Source organism: Ranitomeya imitator, chromosome 5 (genome assembly GCF_032444005.1).
Source record: "Ranitomeya imitator isolate aRanImi1 chromosome 5, aRanImi1.pri, whole genome shotgun sequence".
Taxonomy (NCBI): domain Eukaryota; kingdom Metazoa; phylum Chordata; class Amphibia; order Anura; family Dendrobatidae; genus Ranitomeya; species Ranitomeya imitator.
In genome coordinates this window covers 663,588,617-663,612,660 of record NC_091286.1, presented here as the reverse complement: position 1 = coordinate 663,612,660, position 24,044 = coordinate 663,588,617, and the positions used below count along the sequence as shown (strand labels likewise).

General features: G+C 42.5%; 1 protein-coding gene across 1 annotated transcript in view; it reads right to left on the bottom strand.

Moving 5' to 3' along the window:
* The window catches only part of LOC138638715 (cytochrome P450 2K6-like), a 67,945-nt gene that overhangs the window by 23,434 nt on the left and 20,467 nt on the right, over window positions 1-24,044 (bottom strand). The window contains exons 4-5 of the mRNA XM_069728232.1: window positions 23,882-24,031; window positions 3,398-3,558 (exon numbers count right to left, since the gene is read on the bottom strand). Coding sequence (XP_069584333.1) covers window positions 3,398-3,558; window positions 23,882-24,031 — 311 coding nt within the window. The remainder of the gene's footprint in view (window positions 1-3,397; window positions 3,559-23,881; window positions 24,032-24,044) is intronic.

Here is a 24,044-nt window from a genome sequence, read left to right as displayed (position 1 = left end):
TTTCCTTACACACCCAGTTGTGGTGTAGTGCCAGTGAGGGTCTAATCGGACTTCAATCCCAGTTGGGGTTAAGTACGCTGACTGCTCGCTCGCGCTTTATGTGCGGTACCGCGATCCTGTGACGCAACAGGATTGCTCCCTTCACGCTGGGTGAGGTTGAACCCACGTGTATATACTTTAGTGTACCGCCATATGGTCTGCAATTTACTAGCAGCAGGTTTTCACCTGCACGGTGGACCCCGGACTGCGAACGCATCTATATCACCTTTCTTGGTGCGTTCCGCCAGTCCTAACACCTTGTAAGGGCGGGAGTCTGGGGGGCAGATTATTATTAGCCCCATAAGGACGGACAGGGTATTGTCGTCCCCATGCAGGATTCCATGGAGTATCCGTAATCCTGGAGCTTCCTTTTCACCCGTGCCCATCGCCTGGAATTGGTGAGACCGTTCCTGGTGCTGTTGCGTTTTTATGATTGCATTTTTTGTTTCATGATAACAACGGCGACACTTTTGTGACAATTGTCTTTAACTCTGCAACCAAGTGTTTAAGTATTTGTTTTTGCCTGCTGTGTTGTATGTGCATTGACCATTAGCCACTGCAAGAGTTATATTTTTTCTATCCTAAAAGGGGTTTGTGTTTCCTGTTGTGTTGTCCACAGTGAACCTGACCCCTTTTTTTTTTACCTTGGGTGACACCATCTTGTCTGTCGACATTTTATACTATTGTATATTAAAAGTTATGTTTTAATTTCCACTTTGTTTGCTGTGTTACAAGTATTTTTTGGTGGAAACTGATTATCATTTTTGGTAGTTGTACTACAATCAATTGCTTTTCTACACTTTAGTTAGATAATAATGATTTTTTTTATTTTTTCTATTTTATGCAGTTGGGCTTAGGATTGGGGTTGGAGTGATTAGGGTTATGGCTGTGTTACGGTTAGGGGTGTAATAGAGGTAGTAAGAAGCTTTTGCACTCGATTCAATAAGTGTAGGTGCCCAAAAGGAAAACCAATATACAGTAGTAGAAAATACTTCCGGCACTCATTTTTTTTTTGTGTAAATGTCTTTTTACTCTGCTCCTGGCTGCAAGCACGCCATGCATGCCGATTCATCTTCTGACAGACATCCTTGATAAAGGCCTGAGCGCCGAAACGTCGGAAATTTTGTCTTGTCATATATCAGCTGTAAATAAAGATTCTCTTGTTACACAGAAAAAAAAATGAGTGCCGGAGGTGTTTTTTCTACTAGGGTTAGGGGTGTGTTAGTGTTGGGGTCAGGGTTGTGTTAGGGTTGCGGTTACGTTATCATTTTAGTAAATGTTGTTATTTCAATCAGTCATTGCATTTAAAACCATTTAGCCTTCTAACTTCTAATCTATTAGACACAAAACAAGTGATGTACGTTTTATTGTCAATGCCGGCGTCTCTGCACGATCCCTCTTCCTCCTCGTGGCAGGGACACCAACATGCTCACCTACACATCTGCTCTACCCTGGTCTTGAGCCATTACTGCTTCCTCCCAGAACCTACGCACTGTTGAAAGGTTTCCTGGGACTGTGCTTAAGACACGTGTGCCCTTCCCACTTCTTAAAGGGGCAATGAGCACACTTCTGAAGTGTCCCAGTAAATAGCTGTATGCAAATTGCCTCTTCTGAGAAAAAGAGGACTTAAACGCTATAGCGCCACCTGTTGGAAGTAGCAATCCTACAAGTCACAATCAATCCTTTAACGAGTCGTGCAATATGACTTAGGATAAAAGCCAAATTAGTATCTCAATTCGCAGACACGGTGTTTTGGGCTGTTGGCCCTCGTCAGTGCGAAGCATGAGAACTGATTTGGCTAGGTGAGAGGCTCTGGACTGGGGTCTAAGGGGTATCGTTTCTCCTTATGGAGAGTGACATACCATCTCTGGCTTGTCAAGGTAAGGAGGCTTATTCTCCGTGCAATGCTCCTCTGGGAAATATAATATACAAATTGCCTCTTCTGAGAAAAAGAGGACTTAAACTCTCCCAGTAAATAGCTGGGAGACATCAAATATTTAAGGCACCCTCCCCTATAGGGAACGTCCTTAACAACTTTAGAGATTAGTGTTTACACTTCCGCTTTATTTCTAAGGTCTCTGTATCCTTCCTGATTAAACCTGATCTTGTCCATCCTGTATGAATCTAGTCCTAAACCTGTCCTGCCTGTACCAAGTCCTGTTCCAGACCCGCCTAGTCCACACCTGTACCTCTACCCTCACCTGTGTAGTCTGAATCTGGACCTGTGATCATTCACCTGAGTCTGTCCTGTGTTCCTGAATCTGTCTTGTCTGTGCATGTTGAAGTATCCATTCTGTCAACCAGCCATGCAGTCCTATTTAGAACCAGTTCTGTCTAACCAGCATTACAGCACCCATTCTTTCTGTTAACCAGTTCCTAGTTGGCCTGACTCTATTTCTTTTTCACTGTTCCTTTGGGGTCAGCTGCTGCAGCTTCGGGGTCTGTCCTGGAGTGCACCTGGCGTCTACCTGTGACTGAAGTCTAACCACACCATTAGGGGCTCTAGTGAAGAACCAGGTGGTTGCTTACTTACGTCCCTCTAGGCTCTCCCCAGTCCGTGGCATAAAGGTTCCACAATCACTAGCGTTACATATGTCAATACATTTTTTACCTATTTCATATCCAACTATTAGCTAAAAATTCTGCTCAATGGTAGACTTTGGTCTCGATTCATGAGAGTGTTTACACTAAAGTCAATGAATGTATGGGATTTAATAGTATACATCCTGGCAGCCAAATTGAAATAGGCTGACCCACCAATCACACCCGATGTGCAATTCACAAATGCTTTATCTCGGGTCACCACTGGACCCCGTTGTCGGTACGCCTGACTAAGGATTTGTAAAACGCACACCAGGTTTGTTGGTTAGGTGAGCCCATTTTATCTTGGCTACCAGGATCTATACTATTATATCACCACATTGATAGACTTTTTACTTCAAAACAATTTTGCTGTCACATCCATAGAGAACTTTGGCTGTGTACAAGTAGCAGGCAAGTCTAGAAAAGTTCCATGCTACTGGATGGAGCCTGCTGATTTATAGATCTGGAGAAGTTTAGTGAGTGTGGGAAAGATTCCAGTGCGGTGCCTTTTTAGCTCAGACTCAGCTAACTGCTATGACTTCTTCGACAACTGTAGATCCGCCGCTAGTAGAACCTAAATAATCATAGTTTCTCCACATGTGAAACAAGGAAGAATACAATTTTAAGAATTATGAAAATAGACAATTAAGAGTGTAATAGTGTAAATCCGCTCCCAAAGGCAGACAAAGTTTTATCTTTACAGCGGTGCCACCTTTCCGCCCTGTTTGCCACTGACTAAATTATAATAAAAACAATGTGATAGTAACACACTTACCAAGGCCATTGGGCTACCAGCAATCCTTATATTTTCCATTACTATTGTCAAAAGTCTTTGAAGTTTTGGATCATCATAGTCAAAGCGATGGCCAAGTAGTATAGACACAATAATATTAGTGACGGCGGCATTCATTATCATGGTATTATTAAAGGGTTCACCTAAAAAAATAATAAAATAATGGTAAAATAATGGGAACTCTTAAGATTATTATTATTTAGTTTTAAAGCACCATTAATTCCAGGGTGCAGCACATGTGAAATGGATCTGATGCAGAAGACAAGTGGATCATGCCCTCATGAGTTTGTGGTCTACCGGGTAATGGGGGGAAATACTAGGTCCTGGAGTTGCAGCAGCCCTGGTGGTAGTAAGGTGGCATCAGTGTTATTGCTAGACTTTTTCTAAACAGATGTGTTTTCGGGTTCGGGCTAAAGTTCTCCATATGTGGAAGACAATCGGACATGCTGAGACACTGAATTCCAGAGGATGGCAGATGCTCAGGAATAATCATAGAGCTGTTTGGATGAGGAATATGCAAGAGTAGAAGAAAGAAGGGGAACTTTTGAGGAACAGAGATTAACTGTGGGAGGAGAGTTTAATGACATACTGTACATATGGAAGAGACATATTATGCATGGCTTTGTTGGTACTTGTTAGCCTTTAAGGGGTAATGTTTCTCCTTGTCGACAGTGACATGACTAGCTTGGCATGCCAATGTGAGGAGGCTTACAGTTAGGTCCATATATATTTGGACAGAGACAACATTTTTCTAATTTTGGTTATAGACATTACCACAATGAATTTTAAACAAAACAATTCAGATGCAGTTGAAGTTCAGACTTTCAGCTTTCATTTGAGGGTATCCAAATTAAAATTGGATGAAGGGTTTAGGAGTTTCAGCTCCTTAACATGTGCCACCCTGTTTTTAAAGGGACCAAAAGTAATTGGACAGATTCAATAATTTTAAACAAAATGTTCATTTTTAGTACTTGGTTGAAAACCCTTTGTGGGCAATGACTGCCTGAAGTCTTGGACTCATGGACATCACCAGACACTGTGTTTCCTCCTATTTGATGCTCTGCCAGGCCTTCACTGCGGTGGTTTTCAGTTTCTGTTTGGTTGTGGCCTTTCTGTCTGAAGTTTAGTCTTTAACAAGTGAAATGCTGCTCAATTGGGTTGAGATCAGGTGACTGACTTGGCCATTCCAGAATATTCCACTTCTTTGCTTTAATAAACTCCTGGGTTGCTTTGGCTTTATGTTTTGGGTCATCGTCCATCTGTAGTATGAAACGACGACCAATCAGTTTGGCTGCATTTGGCTGGATCTGAGCACACAGTATGTCTCTGAATACCTCAGAATTCATTTGGCTGCTTCTGTCCTGTGTCACATCATCAATAAACACTAGTGACCCAGTGCCACTGGCAGCCATGCATGCCAAAGCCATCACACTGCCTCCGCCGTGTTTTACAGATGATGTGGTATGCTTTGGATCATGAGCTGTACCACGCCTTCGCCATACTTTTCTCTTTCCATCATTCTGGTGGAGGTTGATCTTGGTTTCATCTGTCCAAAGAATGTTCTTCCAGAACTGTGCTGGCTTGTTTAGATGTTTTTTTGTAAAGTTCAGTCTAGCCTTTTTATTCTTGATGCTTATGAGTGGCTTACACCGTGCAGTGAACCCTCTGTATTTACTTTCATGCAGCCTTCTCTTTATGGTAGATTAGAATATTGATACGCCGACCTCCTGGAGAGTGTTGGTCACTTGGTTGGCTGTTGTGAAGGGGTTTCTCTTCACCATGGAGATTATTCTGCGATCATCCACCACTGTTGTATTCTGTGGGCGCCCAGGTCTTTTTGCATTGATGAGTTCACCAGTGCTTTCTTTCTTTCTCAGGATGTACCAAACTGTAGATTTTGCCACTCCTAATATTATAGCAATTTCTCGGATGGTTTTTTTTCTGTTTTCGCAGCTTAAGGATGGCTTGTTTCACCTGCATGGAGAGCTCCTTTGACCGCATGTTTAGTTCACAGCAAAACCTTCCAAATGCAAGCACCACACCTCAAATCAACTCCAGGACTTTTATCTGCTTAATTGAGAATGACATAATGAAGGGATTGCCCACACCTGTCCATGAAATAGCCTTGGAGTCAATTGTCCAATTACTTTTGGTCCCTTTAAAAACAGGGTGACGCATGTTAAGGAGCTGAAACTCCTAAACCCTTCATCCAATTTTAATGTGGATACCCTCAAATGAAAGCTGAAAGTCTGAACTTCAACTGCATCTGAATTGTTTTGTTTAAAATTCATTGTGGTAATGTCTATAACCAAAATTAGAAAAATGTTGTCTCTGTCCAAATATATATGGACCTAACTGTATAAGCCCTACAATGGTCCTATGGAAATTAAATATGCAGATTGCCTTTTCAGAGAGAACGAGGACTTGAATTCAGGTCATTGTTGGTAACTGAAACTGAATTAGCTAGGGAATTGGGAGCTACTGAAGGGATGAGCAAAGGGTAAAGGTGGAGAAGTAGCTAAGGGAAAGGTGGTTTAATCAAGCAGTGCAGTTAAAGGGATGCTCTGAAGGCAAAGTCATTTTTCTCCTAACTCCTTATATATTTAATGCTATAATCTAAGCCTTTTTCTAATATACTTGCTTTAAAAATTCCCTACCGCTCTGAAACTGCATTGTCTAACAGCTCTTGTATTTTTTCCCTACTACCCTTGTGATGACGAATTCATTTGAGTATCCCAGTGCATGCTGGGATATTCACATGAATCTTCTTCAGAGGAAAGGGCAGAGGCTGTGGTAACTGCGGCAGTTTCTGCCCCTCCCTGAAACAAAGTGTCATCAGTGACACTTATTTCAGTGGCACGCCTGTCCCTGTTGTCTCTCCGGTGAGTGCAGTGTGCTGTCTCTCCTCCGTTGTGGACCCCTTTGTCTGATTAGATGAATAATAATAAGCCAGGAACAGAGCGGTATCACTATACCCAGTAATCCAGGAGACTAGAGCCGCCCCTCGCATGTGATGTTGTAGTGACCCAGTCCAGAGTGTGTCCTTCCCTTTATGTAATCCTGCATTGTGAGTAGCTTCTGAACACTACAGCTCACTCTCTAATTGCCTGTCTACATTATCCCCTGCAATTTTGAGCTGTAATTCTCCATTTCTAGTCACCTGCATTTTAGATGCTATGCATTTCTCATTTGTTGTGTTCTGGTGCCACCTAGTAGTGAAAGTGTACAATGCCTCATAATTATTGTTTTGTAAGGATCTGAGATGTGAATTCAATGTCCTATTGGCCAGCTACTAGTTGCATGGTCAATAGGAGGAGCTGTTTTCCAGGCAAGTCTAGAATGTTCTTTAGTCTGAGGGATGCCCTCATGGACAACAAACCACATGTGTAGGCTGTTATTGCTGCAAGATCTCCTGCAGGCCCAAGAGCCTGGGTTCCCTCTAAAAACTCTACGGACATCATTCTAAAGTCTTTCTGACTGGAATCACCTCAGTTTTTACATTCACCTATAAGTACTTGTACAAACTGTGGAGTTAACCCCGAGTACAGGTCTGTAACCTCTAATTGCTGCATCTACCTCCCTCTGTAAGCTACCAAAAGACACTGTCCAGTGCTCTCAAAGCTCCAGACCCCAATCACATCTCAGCATGTAAGTATGAACTGTAATTGCTGTGGATGACCCATGAGAGACTGTTCCTTATTTGTTCCAAGTTATAATTCCCGTTCCTGCTGAAGTAAAAGCAACTGTTATCCCCGAGACCGGTGTGTGTCATAATTCCTTCAGCTGCAGACACCATATGAGGGTGAATAGCAGGGAATGTTTGACCTGGTCATGACAATGTCACTGGTCTCTTCCGGGCATAGTGACAACGCTCTGTTTGTGGCTTATTACTATTTATCTAAGCAGACAACAGAGCACACACATGAGAGACAGCATGCGTGGGGGAGTCAGTGCCCAGGGGACCAGCAGTGGCAAGCACATCCCAGAAACAAGTGTCACTGATGACACTTCATTTCAGGGAAGGGGCAGAGACTGTGACAGTGCCTGGTCTGATAACAATTTGTTTGTGTACTCCAGCCTGCACTATGATGCTCAGACAAATCTTCATCACACAGCAAATAGGGGTGTTGAGGGAGGATCTAAATTGATCCTTCACGGTTGACTCAGTGATTTCCAAATTAATCTATAGGGCGTTGCCGGCAACTGAAAATGACCAGACGGAGACGTATGTCTCTGTATGGGGGATCGAGCAGATCTCTGGGCCCCCGTTTAATGTGTATCACTCTTTATAGTCATAGAAATTCTACTTCAACCAATCAGCATAAGAACACGCTCACAGTTCTTAACCTATAAGAATGCAGGAAAAACTTAACCCATGAGGATACAGAAAAAACGGAAACTACAGATATGCTCGTGTCTTTTTGGCTTAAAAAACATATTAACAGGTGCCTCAGTCTTGTATAGCGATACACCCCCTGAGTCTCTTATCTGGCTCGGCTCGAGTTAGAACACTCAAGGTCTTTATACCAATTATGAACCATAGCCTAGTTGAATAACAAACTTATGAAAAACAAGATAAAATTACTTCATGGCAGCTGTAACCTTTTACCTAATTAAATAACAGAAGTTATTTTTAACCAACAAGAAAATGGAGTCAAAAGTGTTATGAACAGGTAATTCAGAACCACAATGGACCTTGAAGTTCAGAGCACACAAAGTGACCTGACAATTACCAAAAACATATGACGAGCTCTGAGACGTGGGAACTCTGCTGACCGCAATCCCTAATCCTATCCAACCACACTAAAGGTAGCCGTGGAGCGCTCCTGACCAGTCCTATGCGCCTCGAGCACAGCCTGAGAAACTAGCTAGCCCTAAGAAAGAAAAATAAGCCTACCTTGCCTCAGAGAAATACCCCAAAGGAAAAGGCAGCCCCCCACATATAATGACTGTGAGTTGAGATGAAAATACAAACGCAGAGATGAAATAGATTTAGCAAAGTGAGGCCCAACTTACTGAACAGACCGAAGATAGGAAAGATTGCTTTGCGGTCAACACAAAACCCTACAAACAACCACGCAGAGGGGGCAAAAAGACCCTCCGCACCGACTAACGGTACGGAGGTGCTCCCTCTGCGTCCCAGAGCTTCCAGCAAGCAAGAAAAACCAATATAGCAAGCTGGAGAGAAAAAATAGCAAACAAAAATGACACAAGCAAAACTTAGCTTATGCAGGAAGACAGGCCACAGGAACGATCCAGGAGGAAGCAAGACCAATACTAGAACATTGACTGGAGGCCAGGATCAAAGCACTAGGTGGAGTTAAATAGAGCAGCACCTAACGACTTAACCTCATCACCTGAGGAAGGAAACTCAGAAGCCGCAGTACCACTCTCATCCACCAAAGGAAGCTCATAGACAGAACCAGCCGAAGTACCACTCAGGACCACAGGAGGGAGCTTGGCCACAGAATTCACAACACAAAAGCACAAAATGGAGAATCTCTCTTAATCTGTTCCTTCACAGGGGAAAATACAATAGCTGTTAGACAGTGTAGTTAGACAGCGTAGCTAGGGAATGCTAGGGAATATTTAGTGCAAGAATATTAGAAAATAGCTTAGATTACAGCATCAAGTAGATAGACAGTTAGAAGCTAAATGACTTTGCCTTTAAGGATGAACTACAGAGATGCAAAAATGTTAGCCTGGAGGACACAAATGAGAATATTACAATAGTCAAGATAGTAAGGGCATGGACTAATATTTTAGTTGATTGAGGAAAGGATGAAATTTTAAAATATTTTTGAGTTAGAGGCGGTAGGAAATGGCGAGAGCTTGGATTTGTAGTTTGAAGGACAGAGAAGAGTCTGGGGAAACTCTGAGGCAGCGGACTTGTGATACAGTGAAAGTGGGATGCCATTTATTATGATGGACAGATCTGGAAGGGGGAGCTGAGTTACATGGAGGAAAGATGATAACTCTGGTTTTGACCACTTTGAGTTTTAAGAAGTGTGATGAGAAGGAGGAGGATATGACTGATAGAAACTGGGAGATTCTGAACAATACAGAATTGCATCTGTAACAGGGTCTACTGTGCTGTAGTACCTCTTTCAGCACCCCCCGTGTTTCAGGAGGTCCACTCTGCTTTTGCTGGATTCTGAATGAAGGACGCTGGCTGGAATTCCTTGATTACGTGAGAGCATATAAAAGCTGACTGCTACTCCACGTATTTCCAGTCTAAAAGAACACACTTTATTCACAGCACACAGAATATATAACACAGATACACAGGGCATGCCAATAGAAAAAGCAGGCCAGACATACATTACAATAGCCGCAGGGGGCCGGAGCCTGCTGATATTTACTGTGGGAATTACAAAGGTGGGGGAGGTCAGAAGGAGAATATCTTGTCCCCTCTGACCAGGGGCGCAGCCTGTGGACTGATGCATGTCACATGGAACCTATTATACATAATATATACTGCATAACATATTCTTGGTGCTGGGGGTTCTGTAACAGCATCAACATTCAATTATTGGATGTGTTTTTACAGCACGCTTAAAACTGTTGGTATTGGGGATTAATCAAAGTGTCTTCCTAGGTAATGCACTCTAAAAGATTGGTGCAGCTTGTGAGAAGTCTTGGAGATGGGAATGGGATGTTTGGATTATTGAGTAAGAGGGAGACTGACTAGTAGAGAGTTGCAACAGTCCAGGCGAGAAAGAATAAGTGCAACAGTAAGGCTGCCGTCACACTAGCAGTATTTAGTCAGTGTTTAACATCAGTATTTGTAGCCAAAACCAGGAGTGGAACAAATAGAGGAAAAGTATAACAGAAACATATGCACCACTTCTGCATTTATCACCCACTCCTGGTTTTGGCTGAGAAATACTGATGTAAAATACTGACCGAATACTGAACGTATGACGGCAGCCTAAGAGTTTTTGAAGAGTGAAAGGTAAGAAAAGGTCGAATTCTAGAAATATTTTTGAGGTGTAGATGACATGAGCAGGCGAGTGATGGGATGTGGGACGTGAAAGAAAGATCTGAATCAAGTATGACCCCAATACAGCGGGCATGTTGCTGGGGAGTAATGGTAGAATCAGACATGGAAATGGCAATATCGGGCATAGGTAGGTTAGTAGAAGGAGGAAGCACAAGGAGTTCAGTTTCAGATCGAGGAAGGACATGATGTTAGAGACAGCAGAAAAACAGTTACTGGTGCTTTGTAATAATGCAGGCTTGATGTCAGGAGTAGAGGTGTATAATTGGCATAAAGGTGCAACTGAAAACCAAATCTAATGATTATTTGTCCAATAGGTGCAGTAGACAAAGAGAAAAGGAGGGGGACTAGGACTGATCCCTGAGGAACACTGACAGTAAGAAAAAGGAGAGAAAGAGAAGCCAGCAAAAGCTAGAGTGAAGGAGCTGTCAGAGAGCTAGGAGGCAAACCACGAGAGGATGGTATCCCAAAGGCCAATAGAGCGGAGCATAGTTAGGAGGAGCTGATGATCCACAGTGTCGAATGCTGCAGAGAGATCCAAGAGAATTAGCATGGAGTAGTGACCATTAGATTTAGTTGATAGTGGATCATTAGAGACATTTTTGAGGTTTGTAATAGTTTTATCCTTGCACATAGTGGGCAGTATTATAGTAGTTATATTCTTGCACATACAAGCAGTATTATAGTAGTTATATTCTTGCACATACAAGCAGTATTATAGTAGTTATATTCTTGTACATAAGAGTAGTATTATAGTAGTACATAGGAGCAGTATTATAGTAGTTATATTCTTCTATACAGGAGCAGTATTATAGTAGTTATATTCTTGTACATAGGGGCAGTATTATAGTAGTTATATTCTTGTACATAGAGGCAGTATTATAGTAGTTATATTCTTCTATACAGGAGCAGTATTATAGTAGTTATATTCTTGTACATAGGAGCAGTATTATAGTAGTTATATTCTTGTACATAGGAGCAGTATTATAGTAGTTATATTCTTGTATATGGGAGCAGTATTATAGTAGTTATATTCTTGTACATAAGAGCAGTATTATAGTAGTTATATTCTTGTACATACAGTCATGGCCAAAAGTATTGACACCCCTGCAATTCTGTCAGATAATACTCATTTTCTTCCTGAAAATGACTGCAAACACAAATTCTTTGTTATTATTATCTTCATTTAATTTGTCTTAAATAGTGTTGAGCATTCCGATACCGCAAGTATCGGGTATCGGCCGATACTTGCAGTATCGGAATTCCGATACCGAGATCCGATACTTTTGTGGTATCGGGTATCGGTATCGGATCCATAGGGATGTGTAAAATAAAGAATTAAAATAAAAAATATTGATATATTCACCTCTCCGGCGGCCCCTGGACATCACGCTGGTAACCGGCAGGCTTCTTTGTTTAAAATGAGCGCGTTTAGGGCCTGCGAATGACGTCGCGGCTTCTGATTGGTCGCGTGCCGCTCATGTGACCGCCACGCGACCAATCAGAAGCCGCGACATCATTCTCATTCACTAAACTCCTAATTCTAGGAATTTAGGACCTGCGAATGACGTCGCGGCTTCTGATTGGTCGCGTGGCGGTCACATGAGCGGCACGCGACCAATCAGAAGCCGCGACGTCATTCGCAGGCCCTAAACGCGCTCATTTTAAACAAAGAAGCCTGCCGGTTACCAGCGTGATGTCCAGGGGCCGCCGGAGAGGTGAATATATCAATATTTTTTATTTGAATTCTTTATTTTACACATCCCTATGGATCCCAGGGCCTGAAGGAGAGTTTCCTCTCCTTCAGACCCTGGGAACCATCAGGATACCTTCCGATACTTGGTGTCCCATTGACTTGTATTGGTATCGGATATCGGTATCGGCGATATCCGATATTTTTCGGGTATCGGCCGATACTATCCGATACCGATACTTTCAAGTATTGGACGGTATCGCTCAACACTAGTCTTAAATGAAAAAACACAAAAAGAATTGTCCTAAAGCCAAATTGGATATAATTCCACACCAAACATAAAAAAGGGGGTGGACAAAAGTATTGGCACTGTTCGAAAAATCATGTGATGCTTCTCTAATTTGTGTAATTAACAGCACCTGTAACTTACCTGTGGCACCTAACAGGTGTTGGCAATAACTAAATCACACTTGCAGCCAGTTGACATGGATTAAAGTTGACTCAACCTCTGTCCTGTGTCCTTGTGTGTACCACATTGAGCATGGAGAAAAGAAAGAAGACCAAAGAACTGTCTGAGGACTTGAGAAACCAAATTGTGAGGAAGCATGAGCAATCTCAAGGCTACAAGTCCATCTCCAAAGACCTGAATGTTCCTGTGTCTACCGTGCGCAGTGTCATCAAGAAGTTTAAAGCCCATGGCACTGTGGCTAACCTCCCTAGATGTGGATGGAAAAGAAAAATTGACAAGAGATTTCAACGCAAGATTGTGCGGATGGTGGATAAAGAACCTTGACTAACATCCAAACAAGTTCAAGCTGCCCTGAAGTCTGAGGGTACAACAGTGTCAACCCGTACTATCCGTCGGCATCTGAATGAAAAGGGGCTGTATGGTAGGAGACCAAGGAAGACCCCACTTCTTACCCCGAGACATAAAAAAGCCAGGCTGGAGTTTGCCAAAACTTACCTGAAACAGCCTAAAACGTTCTGGAAGAATGTTCTCTGATCAGATGAGACAAAAGTAGAGCTTTTTGGGAAAAGGCATCAACATAAAGATTACAGGAGAAAAAAGAGGCATTCAAAGAAAAGAACACGGTCCCTACAGTCAAACATGGCGGAGGTTCCCTGATGTTTTGGGGTTGCTTTGCTGCCTCTGGCACTGGACTGCTTGACCGTGTGCATGGCATTATGAAGTCTGAAAACTACCAACAAATTTTGCAGCATAATGTAGGGCCCAGTGTGAAAAAGCTGGGTCTCCCTCAGAGGTCATGGGTCTTCCAGCAGGACAATGACCCAAAGCACACTTCAAAAAGCACTAGAAAATGGTTTGAGAGAAAGCACTGGAGACTTCTAAGGTGGCCAGCAATGAGTCCAGACCTGAATCCCATAGAACACCTGTGGAGAGATCTAAAAATGGCAGTTTGGAGAAGTCACCCTTCAAATATCAGGGACCTGGAGCAGTTTGCCAAAGAAGAATGGTCTAAAATTCCAGCAGAGCATTGTAAGAAACTCATTGATGGTTACCGGAAGTGGTTGGTCGCAGTTATTTTGGCTAAAGGTTGTGCAACCAAGTATTAGGCTGAGGGTGCCAATACTTTTGTCTGGCCCATTTTTGGAGTTTTGTGTGAAATGATCAATGTTTTGCTTTTTGCTTCATTCTCTTTTGTGTTTTTTCATTTAAGACAAATTAAATGAAGATAATAATACCAAATAATTTGTGTTTGCAATCATCTTCAGGAAGAAAATGAGTATTATCTGACAGAATTGCAGGGGTGTCAATACTTTTGGCCATGACTGTAGGGGGACAGTATTGTAGTAGTAATATTCTTGTACATAGGTGACAGTATTATAGTAGTTATATTCTTGCATATAAGGTGCAGTATTATAATAGTATTATTCTAGTACATGGAGCAGTATAATAGTAGTTATATTCTTGTACATAAGGAGCAATATTATAGTAGTTATATTCTTGTACATAGGGGGACAGTATTATAGTAGTAATATTCTTGTACATAGGTGACAGTATTATAGTAGTTATATTCTTGCAAATAGGGTGCAGTATTATAGTAGTATTATTCTTGTACATAGGAGCAGTACTATAGCAGTTATATTCTTGTACACAGGAGCAGTATTAAAGTAGTTATATACTTGTACATAGGGGCAGTATTATAGTAGTTATATTCCTGTACATAGGGGCCAGTATGATAGTAGTTATATTCTTGTATATGGGAGCAGTATTATAGTAGATATATTCTTGTACATAGGAGCAGTATTATATTAGTTATATTATTGTACATAGTTGCAATGTTATAGTAGTTATATTGTCGTACATAGGGGCAGTATTATAGTAGTAACTTTCTTGTACATAGGGGTATGATCAGAGAAAGCTTTTGCCCGCAGCCCCCAATGCCCCTTGTAGCTGCTCAACCCTGTTCCTCCAAAACCAACTTCTCCACCATGGCAGAAGATCAACTCTCCACCCTTCTGTCAAGATCACATCTCACCACTTGCACGCTTGACCCACTCCCATTCCACCTCATGACTAACCTTGCCACAGTCTTCATCCCAACCCTAAAGGTACCGTCACACTAGACGATATCGCTAGCGATCTGTGACGTTGCAGCGTCCTGGCTAGCGATATCGTCCAGTGTGACAGACAGCAGCGATCAGAATCCTGCTGTGATATCGTTGGTCGGGGAAGAAAGTCCAGAACTTTGTTTCGTCGCTGGATCTCCCGCTGACATCGCTGAATCGGCGTGTGTGACGCCGATTCAGCGATGTCTTCGCTGGTAACCAGGGTAAACATCGGGTTACTAAGCGCAGGGCCGCGCTTAGTAACCCGATGTTTACCCTGGTTACCATCGTTAAAGTAAAAAAAACAAACGCTACATACTTACCTACCGCTGTCTGTCCCCGGCGCTCTGCTTCTCTGCTCTGGCTGTGAGCACAGCGGCCGGAAAGCAGAGCGGTGACGTCACCGCTCTGCTTTCCGGCTGCCCGGCGCTCACAGCCAGAGCAGAGAAGCAGAGCGCCGGGGACAGACAGCGGTAGGTAAGTATGTAGCGTTTGTTTTTTTTACTTTAACGATGGTAACCAGGGTAAACATCGGGTTACTAAGCGCGGCCCTGCGCTTAGTAACCCGATGTTTACCCTGGTTACCTGGGTACTTCGGGATCGTTGGTCGCTGGAGAGCTGTCTGTGTGACAGCTCTCCAGCGACCAAACAGCGACGCTGCAGCGATCCGGATCGTTGTCGGTATCGCTGCAGCGTCGCTTAGTGTGACGGTACCTTAACACATCTCTTCAACCTCTCACTAACAATTGGTGTATTCCCCTCATCCTTCAAGCATGTCAAGATTACACCCATCCTCAAAAAGCCCTCCTTCAACCCATCCTCTGTGTCTAGCTATTGCCCAATATCTCTTCTCCCTTATGTCTCAAAATAACTGGAACAGCATGTCCATCTTTAACTGACCTCTCTTTCTGTTCCCTCTTTGACCAGTTACAATCTGGCTTTCCACTGCACTCAACTGAAACTGCCCTAAGTGAAGACACCAATGACCTACTGACCGCCAAGAGCAAGCGACACTACTCTGTTGTCCTTCTCCTGCACCTGTCTTCTGCCTTCAACACTGTCGACCATTCCCTCCTGCTGCAGATTCTCTAATCTCTTGGCATCACAGACTTGGCCCTATCCTGGATCTCTTCATATCCAACAAACCAAACCTTCAGTGTCTCCCTCTCACACACTACCGCCTCACCTCGCCCCATGTCTGTCGGTGTTCGCCAAGGCTCAGTTCTAGGACCCCTACTCTTCTCCATCTACACGTTCGGCCTGAGACAGCTTATAGAATCCCACAGTTTGCAGTATCGTCTCTACGCTGATGACACACAGATCTACCTATCTGGACACGACCTCGCATACTTACTGACCAAATCCCACAATGTCTGTCTGCTATTTCAGCTTTCTTTTCTGCTCGCTTTCTAAAACTGAACATGGACAAAACAGAATTCATCATCTTTCCCCCATCTCACTCTGCCCCTCCACGAGACCTATCCATCAATATCAATTACTTCTCACTTTCCCAGTCCCGCATGCTCGGTTCCCTCGGGTTGATCCTCATCTCTGCCCTCTCCTTCAAGCCTAGTATCCAAGCCCTTGTCTCCTCCTGCTGACTCAAACTCAAAAATATTTCCCGGATCCGGGCATTCTTTGACCTTGAAACCACAAAAACGCTAGTGCATGCCCTTATCATCTCTCGACTTGATTACAGCAACCTCCTACTCTCTGGCCTCCCCTCTAGCACTTTGGCAAAACTCCAGTCTATCCTACACTCTGCTGCCCGACTAATCCACCTGTCTCCCCATTATTCCTCAGCCTCTCCTCTTTGCCAAGCCAATCACTGCCTTCCTATTGTCCAGAGGCTCCAGTTCAAAACCCTAGCCATAGGAATAGCAAAGGCGTGCACTCTGGTCAATGTAGAAAGGTGCAGGCTGAACCAAGGTAACTTCATAAATAAGTAAACAACAGCCGCACTCGAATTTTTGTTTTTTTCATATGCAATAAAGAAATTTATTTTGTTCACCACAGTAGTATTGCGAAGCCGGGGTCACCACAATCATATATAGGTATTGAGGTAACGTTTCGGCCCTGTTGTGGGCCTTTGTCAAACCTCACTAGAAAATAATGGAGATTACAAAATATTACTGATATGAACATTGAAATAAAAAACAGAAAAATGAAGAAACAAAAAAACGGTGCTATACATGTACAACAACTGTTAGGTTGTAAGGCTATGTACAGTGATATCTACCCAATACAGACACTTTATATACATAAAGTATACAAAAAATATATACAAAAATTATATACAAAAAATATACAACTCATGCCAATAGCTGAAATAGTGAACAATACATTCATAGAGCTAACATGAAGATTGGCGTGGTGTCGACGAATGGCATCCAGAGGTAAGGTTCTAAGCACAACAATGCGAGTAATAGTGGTAAGGAAAAGGGCGACTAACCTTGTTGTAGAAAGAGAAAAGTGGACGGTACCCCGAAGATGCGGGACAGGTAATAACATAAGGCAGGATCCAGAGAAAAACTGTAGAAAGGGAATGGTATAAGATTAAGTGGAATGAAGATATGTAAAAGGGGAAGAAGGGGATTGAAGGTACAAAACATACCGTTAGGCGAAGATGCAGAGAAAGGTAAATCAGGGAAGGGGAAAAAAAATTCCCAGTATGCGCTGTAAGAAAATGCAAAGAGCAGGGATCAGCTGTGGTGTAGGCGGGAGGAACACAGCCTGAAGGGTAGGAAGGGAACAAGGGATAAAGACTACCTGCGGATCCGGTGTGCTGGCGTACCTGCGGTGGTATGTGGAGCCGTGGGACGTCAGTGGGGTTAATAAGGGGCAGCACCGGAAGTGCACAGCAGGAGTGAGGGCTGGAGCGCAGAGCCAGAGAGAGAAGTGCGACTGCGCACTCTGGGGTACAGGGCCAAGGGCTAGAATATGAAGCCGGCGCGGAAAATGCGACTGTGCACTAGTAAGGGAGCAGGACCGAGGGCTGGAGCGCAAAACGTCCGAAGGTGGCGCCTGCGCATTGGGAGAGTCGGGGGTAGCGGCGCAGAGCCAATCATGGCTCCTGCACAGAAGGGGGCAGGGTATAACAGAATGGGGCATACAAACGTCCGAGGGTGGCGCCTGCGCACTGAGAGGGTCGGGGTAGAGGCGCCGAGCCAAACATGGCTCCTGGACAGAAGGAGGAAGAGCAATAAGGGGAGCATGCGCAGTGCGAGACCCCAAGAGGGGAGAGAAGGGACACAAGCGCAGTCAGAGAGAGAGCGCTGAGAGGCAAGAAGAAGGCGGGCGCCGGTATAGTGTGGGGATGGGCTATAGGTAAAGGCAGAAAGGAGCGTGATAGGAGCCATAGGGGGTATGGCAGAAGTAGTCAATATGGTGAATATAGTAAAAGGAGAACGCAGTGGAGATGGAGATGAAGAGATGAGAAGAAGATGAAGAAATAAAGGAAAATAATCGGGAATAAAAATAAAAATAATGATAATAATAAAAATTATAAAAAATAATAAGAGTGGGGCAATGAAAAAAATAAATAAAAAATAAAAAATATACAAAATAAATAAAATGTTATGTATTAAGAACAAAATGATGAGAAATAGTGAAAAATAATGAAAAATAATGATGATACTAGGAATAATAGGGGAAAATTAATGGAAATAAAAATAAACAAATAAAAATAACAATAATGAAAAAAAGAAATAAAAAAGAATACAATAAAAAATAAAAATTAAAAATAAATATAAAAGTTGGGGGGAAAAAAACGGAAAAAAGGAAAAGTCAGGAAGTATATAGGGAAATAAATAAAACAAAAAAATAAAAAAATAAAAATAAAAATTAAAAATTAATACAAAATGGAAATTGTGGAACCAAAGTATAAGTAAAAAGCAACAAATGAAAAGTTTATTATTTTATTTTTGATTTGTAAAAATAAAAAATAAAAATAAAACTATGACCAAAATTGGGTAATAGGTACTTACCCCAGAAGGATGTGACAAATAGTGAGGGTCAGATGGCCTAAAAGTATTAAGAGAAGGTTAGTACGTGGAAAAGTAACAACGACAGTAAGTCAGCCCTTCCTAATAAAAACATGAAAATGCAGTAAAATACAAACTCAAAAGTATGTTACAATGAAGACTATGACCCTATAGCAGAGGACCGGAGGATCCACAGTATACCATCAGCAAACCAGATCAAGTTCACGGTTGAGGCCCTTTGGTGTGAGGGTCTGGAGGGTGTAGATCCAATGTGCTTCACGTTCCCTAAGCCGTTTGACGTGGTTACCACCCCTACGTGGTCTGTCCACCTGCTCAAGTACTTGGAATCGTAATTGTGAAATGGAGTGGTTGGCGGACGCAAAGTGATAGGGGAGAGGAAGCCACGTTTTCTTGCATCTTATGGTGGATTTGTGAGACGCAATCCGATCCCGGATATGTTGTGTCGTCTCACCGACATAAAGAAGTCCACAGGGGCATTTCACTACGTAAATGACATTATTGGAATCGCATGTGAAGAATCCATTGATTCTAAACTGTTTGCCAGAATGAGGGTGGGTGATTGAACCAGATTTTATGACATTTGAACAGCATGCACATCTCAAGCAAGGAAATGTACCATTCCTTTCGGTGCTGAGGAAGGTCTGTCTGGGCACTCTAGTGAAGCTACCAATGTCGGCTTTGACCACTTTGTCCCTAATGTTGTTAGGCCTACGTTTGCACATCAATGGAGGTGTGGAAAAAGCCTTAATGTGGGGGTATGCTTGTTTAAGAAGAGGTCAGTGCTTGCGAATAACGTCATACACCACGGGCATAACGGGATGGTGGGAGTGGACAAACGGGACTCTTTCAGGTTTGGGTTGAGTGCTTCGAGAAAAGGAGGGGTTTGTGGCCAACATTTTCTCTTCATTTAACAGACTCATAGGGTAATCCCTGGCTCTGAATTTTTGGGACATCTCTTCCAGCCGCTCTGGTAGTAGACTGGGTTTTGAAACAATGGGTGCCATGGGTGCGAATGTTGCACCGGCATACGCCAATATCTACATGGACAACTACGAGAATGCCTATGTATACAACAATACCCTGTTCCGCACCTATAGCCGATGCTGGCTCCGATTCATAGACGACATCTTTTGTCTATGGACGGGCCCACACGACACCTTACTTAGGTTCACTGAATACCTGAATTCTATTAGGCCAGAACTACAATTTACATTAAACAGTAACCTTATGCAGATACCCTTCCTTGACACCTTGGTCATAAGAGAACCCAATGGCTGCCTCGCCACGGATATCTTCTCTAAACCCACCGATTCTAATAGTTTGCTCCACTATCAAAGTTGCCACCCAATCTCTACTAAACACAGCCTGCCTCGCTCTCAGTTTAAGCGTGTAGCACGCATTGTTTCAAAACCCAGTCTACTACCAGAGCGGCTGGAAGAGATGTCCCAAAAATTCAGAGCCAGGGATTACCCTATGAGTCTGTTAAATGAAGAGAAAATGTTGGCCACAAACCCCTCCTTTTCTCCAAGCACTCAACCCAAACCTGAAAGAGTCCCGTTTGTCCACTCCCACCATCTCGTTATGCCCGTGGTGTATGACGTTATTCGCAAGCACTGACCTCTTCTTAAACAAGCATACCCCCACATTAAGGCTTTTTCCACACCTCCATTGATGTGCAAACGTAGGCCTAACAACATTAGGGACAAAGTGGTCAAAGCCGACATTTGTAGCTTCACTAGAGTGCCCAGACAGACCTTCCTCAGCACCGAAAGGAATGGTACATTTCCTTGCTTGAGATGTGCATGCTGTTCAAATGTCATAAAATCTGGTTCAATCACCCACCCTCATTCTGGCAAACAGTTTAGAATCAATGGATTCTTCACATGCGATTCCAATAATGTCATTTACGTAGTGAAATGCCCCTGTGGACTTCTTTATGTCGGTGAGACGAGACAACATATCCGGGATCGGATTGCGTCTCACAAATCCACCATAAGATGCAAGAAAACGTGGCTTCCTCTCCCCTATCACTTTGCGTCCGCCAACCACGCCATTTCACAATTACGATTCCAAGTACTTGAGCAGGTGGACAGACCACATAGGGGTGGTAACCACGTCAAACGGCTTAGGGAACGTGAAGCACATTGGATCTACACCCTCCAGACCCTCACACCAAAGGGCCTCAACCGTGAACTTGATCTGGTTTGCTGATGGTATACTGTGGATCCTCCGGTCCTCTGCTATAGGGTCATAGTCTTCATTGTAACATACTTTTGAGTTTGTATTTTACTGCATTTTCATGTTTTTATTAGGAAGGGCTGACTTACTGTCGTTGTTACTTTTCCACGTACTAACCTTCTCTTAATACTTTTAGGCCATCTGACCCTCACTATTTGTCACATCCTTCTGGGGTAAGTACCTATTACCCAATTTTGGTCATAGTTTTATTTTTATTTTTATTTTTATTTTTTATTTTTACAAATCAAAAATAAAATAATAAACTTTTCATTTGTTGCTTTTTACTTATACTTTGGTTCCACAATTTCCATTTTGTATTAATTTTTAATTTTTATTTTTATTTTTTTATTTTTTTGTTTTATTTATTTCCCTATATACTTCCTGACTTTTCCTTTTTTCCGTTTTTTTTCCCCCAACTTTTATATTTATTTTTAATTTTTATTTTTTATTGTATTCTTTTTTATTTCTTTTTTTCATTATTGTTATTTTTATTTGTTTATTTTTATTTCCATTAATTTTCCCCTCTTATTATTCCTAGTATCATCATTATTTTTCATTATTTTTCACTATTTCTCATCATTTTGTTCTTAATACATAACATTTTATTTATTTTGTATATTTTTTATTTTTTATTTATTTTTTTCATTGCCCCACTCTTATTATTTTTTATAATTTTTATTATTATCATTATTTTTATTTTTATTCCCGATTATTTTCCTTTATTTCTTCATCTTCTTCTCATCTCTTCATCTCCATCTCCACTGCGTTCTCCTTTTACTATATTCACCATATTGACTACTTCTGCCATACCCCCTATGGCTCCTATCACGCTCCTTTCTGCCTTTACCTATAGCCCATCCCCACACTATACCGGTGCCCGCCTTCTTCTTGCCTCTCAGCGCTCTCTCTCTGACTGCGCTTGTGTCCCTTCTCTCCCCTCTTGGGGTCTCGCACTGCGCATGCTCCCCTTATTGCTCTTCCTCCTTCTGTCCAGGAGCCATGTTTGGCTCGGCGCCTCTACCCCGACCCTCTCAGTGCGCAGGCGCCACCCTCGGACGTTTGTATGCCCCATTCTGTTATAACCTGCCCCCTTCTGTGCAGGAGCCATGATTGGCTCTGCGCCGCTACCCCCGACTCTCCCAATGCGCAGGCGCCACCTTCGGACGTTTTGCGCTCCAGCCCTCGTTCCTGCTCCCTTACTAGTGCGCAGTCGCATTCTCCGCGCCGGCTTCATATTCTAGCCCTTGGCCCTGTACCCCAGAGTGCGCAGTCGCACTTCTCTCTCTGGCTCTGCGCTCCAGCCCTCACTCCTGCTGTGCACTTCCGGTGCTGCCCCTTATTAACCCCACTGACGTCCCACGGCTCCACATACCACCGCAGGTACGCCAGCACACCGGATCCGCAGGTAGTCTTTATCCCTTGTTCCCTTCCTACCCTTCAGGCTGTGTTCCTCCCGCCTACACCACAGCTGATCCCTGCTCTTTGCATTTTCTTACAGCGCATACTGGGAATTTTTTTCCCCTTCCCTGATTTACCTTTCTCTGCATCTTCGCCTAACGGTATGTTTTGTACCTTCAATCCCCTTCTTCCCCTTTTACATATCTTCATTCCACTTAATCTTATACCATTCCCTTTCTACAGTTTTTCTCTGGATCCTGCCTTATGTTATTACCTGTCCCGCATCTTCGGGGTACCCTCCACTTTTCTCTTTCTACAACAAGGTTAGTCGCCCTTTTCCTTACCACTATTACTCGCATTGTTGTGCTTAGAACCTTACCTCTGGATGCCATTCGTCGACACCACGCCAATCTTCATGTTAGCTCTATGAATGTATTGTTCACTATTTCAGCTATTGGCATGAGTTGTATAGTTTTTGTATATAATTTTTGTATATATTTTTTGTATACTTTATGTATGTAAAGTGTCTGTATTGGGTAGATATCACTGTACATAGCCTTACAAACTAACAGTTGTTGTACATGTATAGCAACGTTTTTTTGTTTCTTCATTTTTCTGTTTTTCCGTTTTATTTCAATGTTCATATCAGTAATATTTTGTAATCTCCATTATTTTCTAGTGAGGTTTGACAAAGGCCCACAACAGGGCCGAAACGTTACCTCAATACCTATATATGATTGTGGTGACCCCGGCTTCGCAATACTACTGTGGTGAACAAAATACATTTCTTTATTGCATATGAAAAAACCAAAAATTCGAGTGCGGCTGTTGTTTACTTATTTACAAAACCCTAACCATGTCATACAAAGCTATCCACAACCGGTCTCCTCTGTACATCTGTGACCTCGTCTCCCGGTACTTACCCACACGCAGCCTTCGTTCCTCTCAAGATCTCCTTTTCTACTCCCCTCTTATCTCTTCTACCCACAACCGCATACAAGACTTCTTCCTTTCTTCCCCATATTCTGGAACTTTCTACCCCAACACATCAGAATTTTGCCTACCACGGAAACCTTCAAAAAGAACCTGATGATGTATTATAGTAGTTATATTCTTGTACATAGGGGCAGTATTATAGTAGTTACATTCTTGTTTATAGGGGATAGTATTATAGTAGTTACATTCTTGTTTATAGGGGATAGTATTATAGTAGTTATATTCTTGTACATAGGGGCAGTATTATAGTAGTTATATTCTTGTACATAGGGAGCAGTATTATAGTAGTTATATTCTTGTACATAGGAGCAGTATTATAGTAGTTATATTCCTGTTTATAGGGGGCAGTATTATAGTAGTTATATACTTGTGCAAAAGGGGCACCATTATAGTAGTTATATTCCTTTCCATAGGAGGCAGCGGGCAGTGTTATAGTGGTTATCCTTTTCTTCATACTATTTCCCACAATCAGCCTGTGGTCCTTACTTTATATTTGATGAGTTATTTGGGATTGTATTGGATCACCATCATGTGTACACTTTAGCATAATAATACTCATGACTGACCTTTGTAAGAGTTAAATGCTTGCACTAAATAATTGGTTTCCTCATTAATCTTGTCTTCTATGGTTCTTGTCCCCATACCGAAATCACGTAAAGTAGAAATAGTGAATTGTCTCATGGTTTTCCAATTATCTCCATTAGAGTAAGTAACACCTGAAGAATAGAC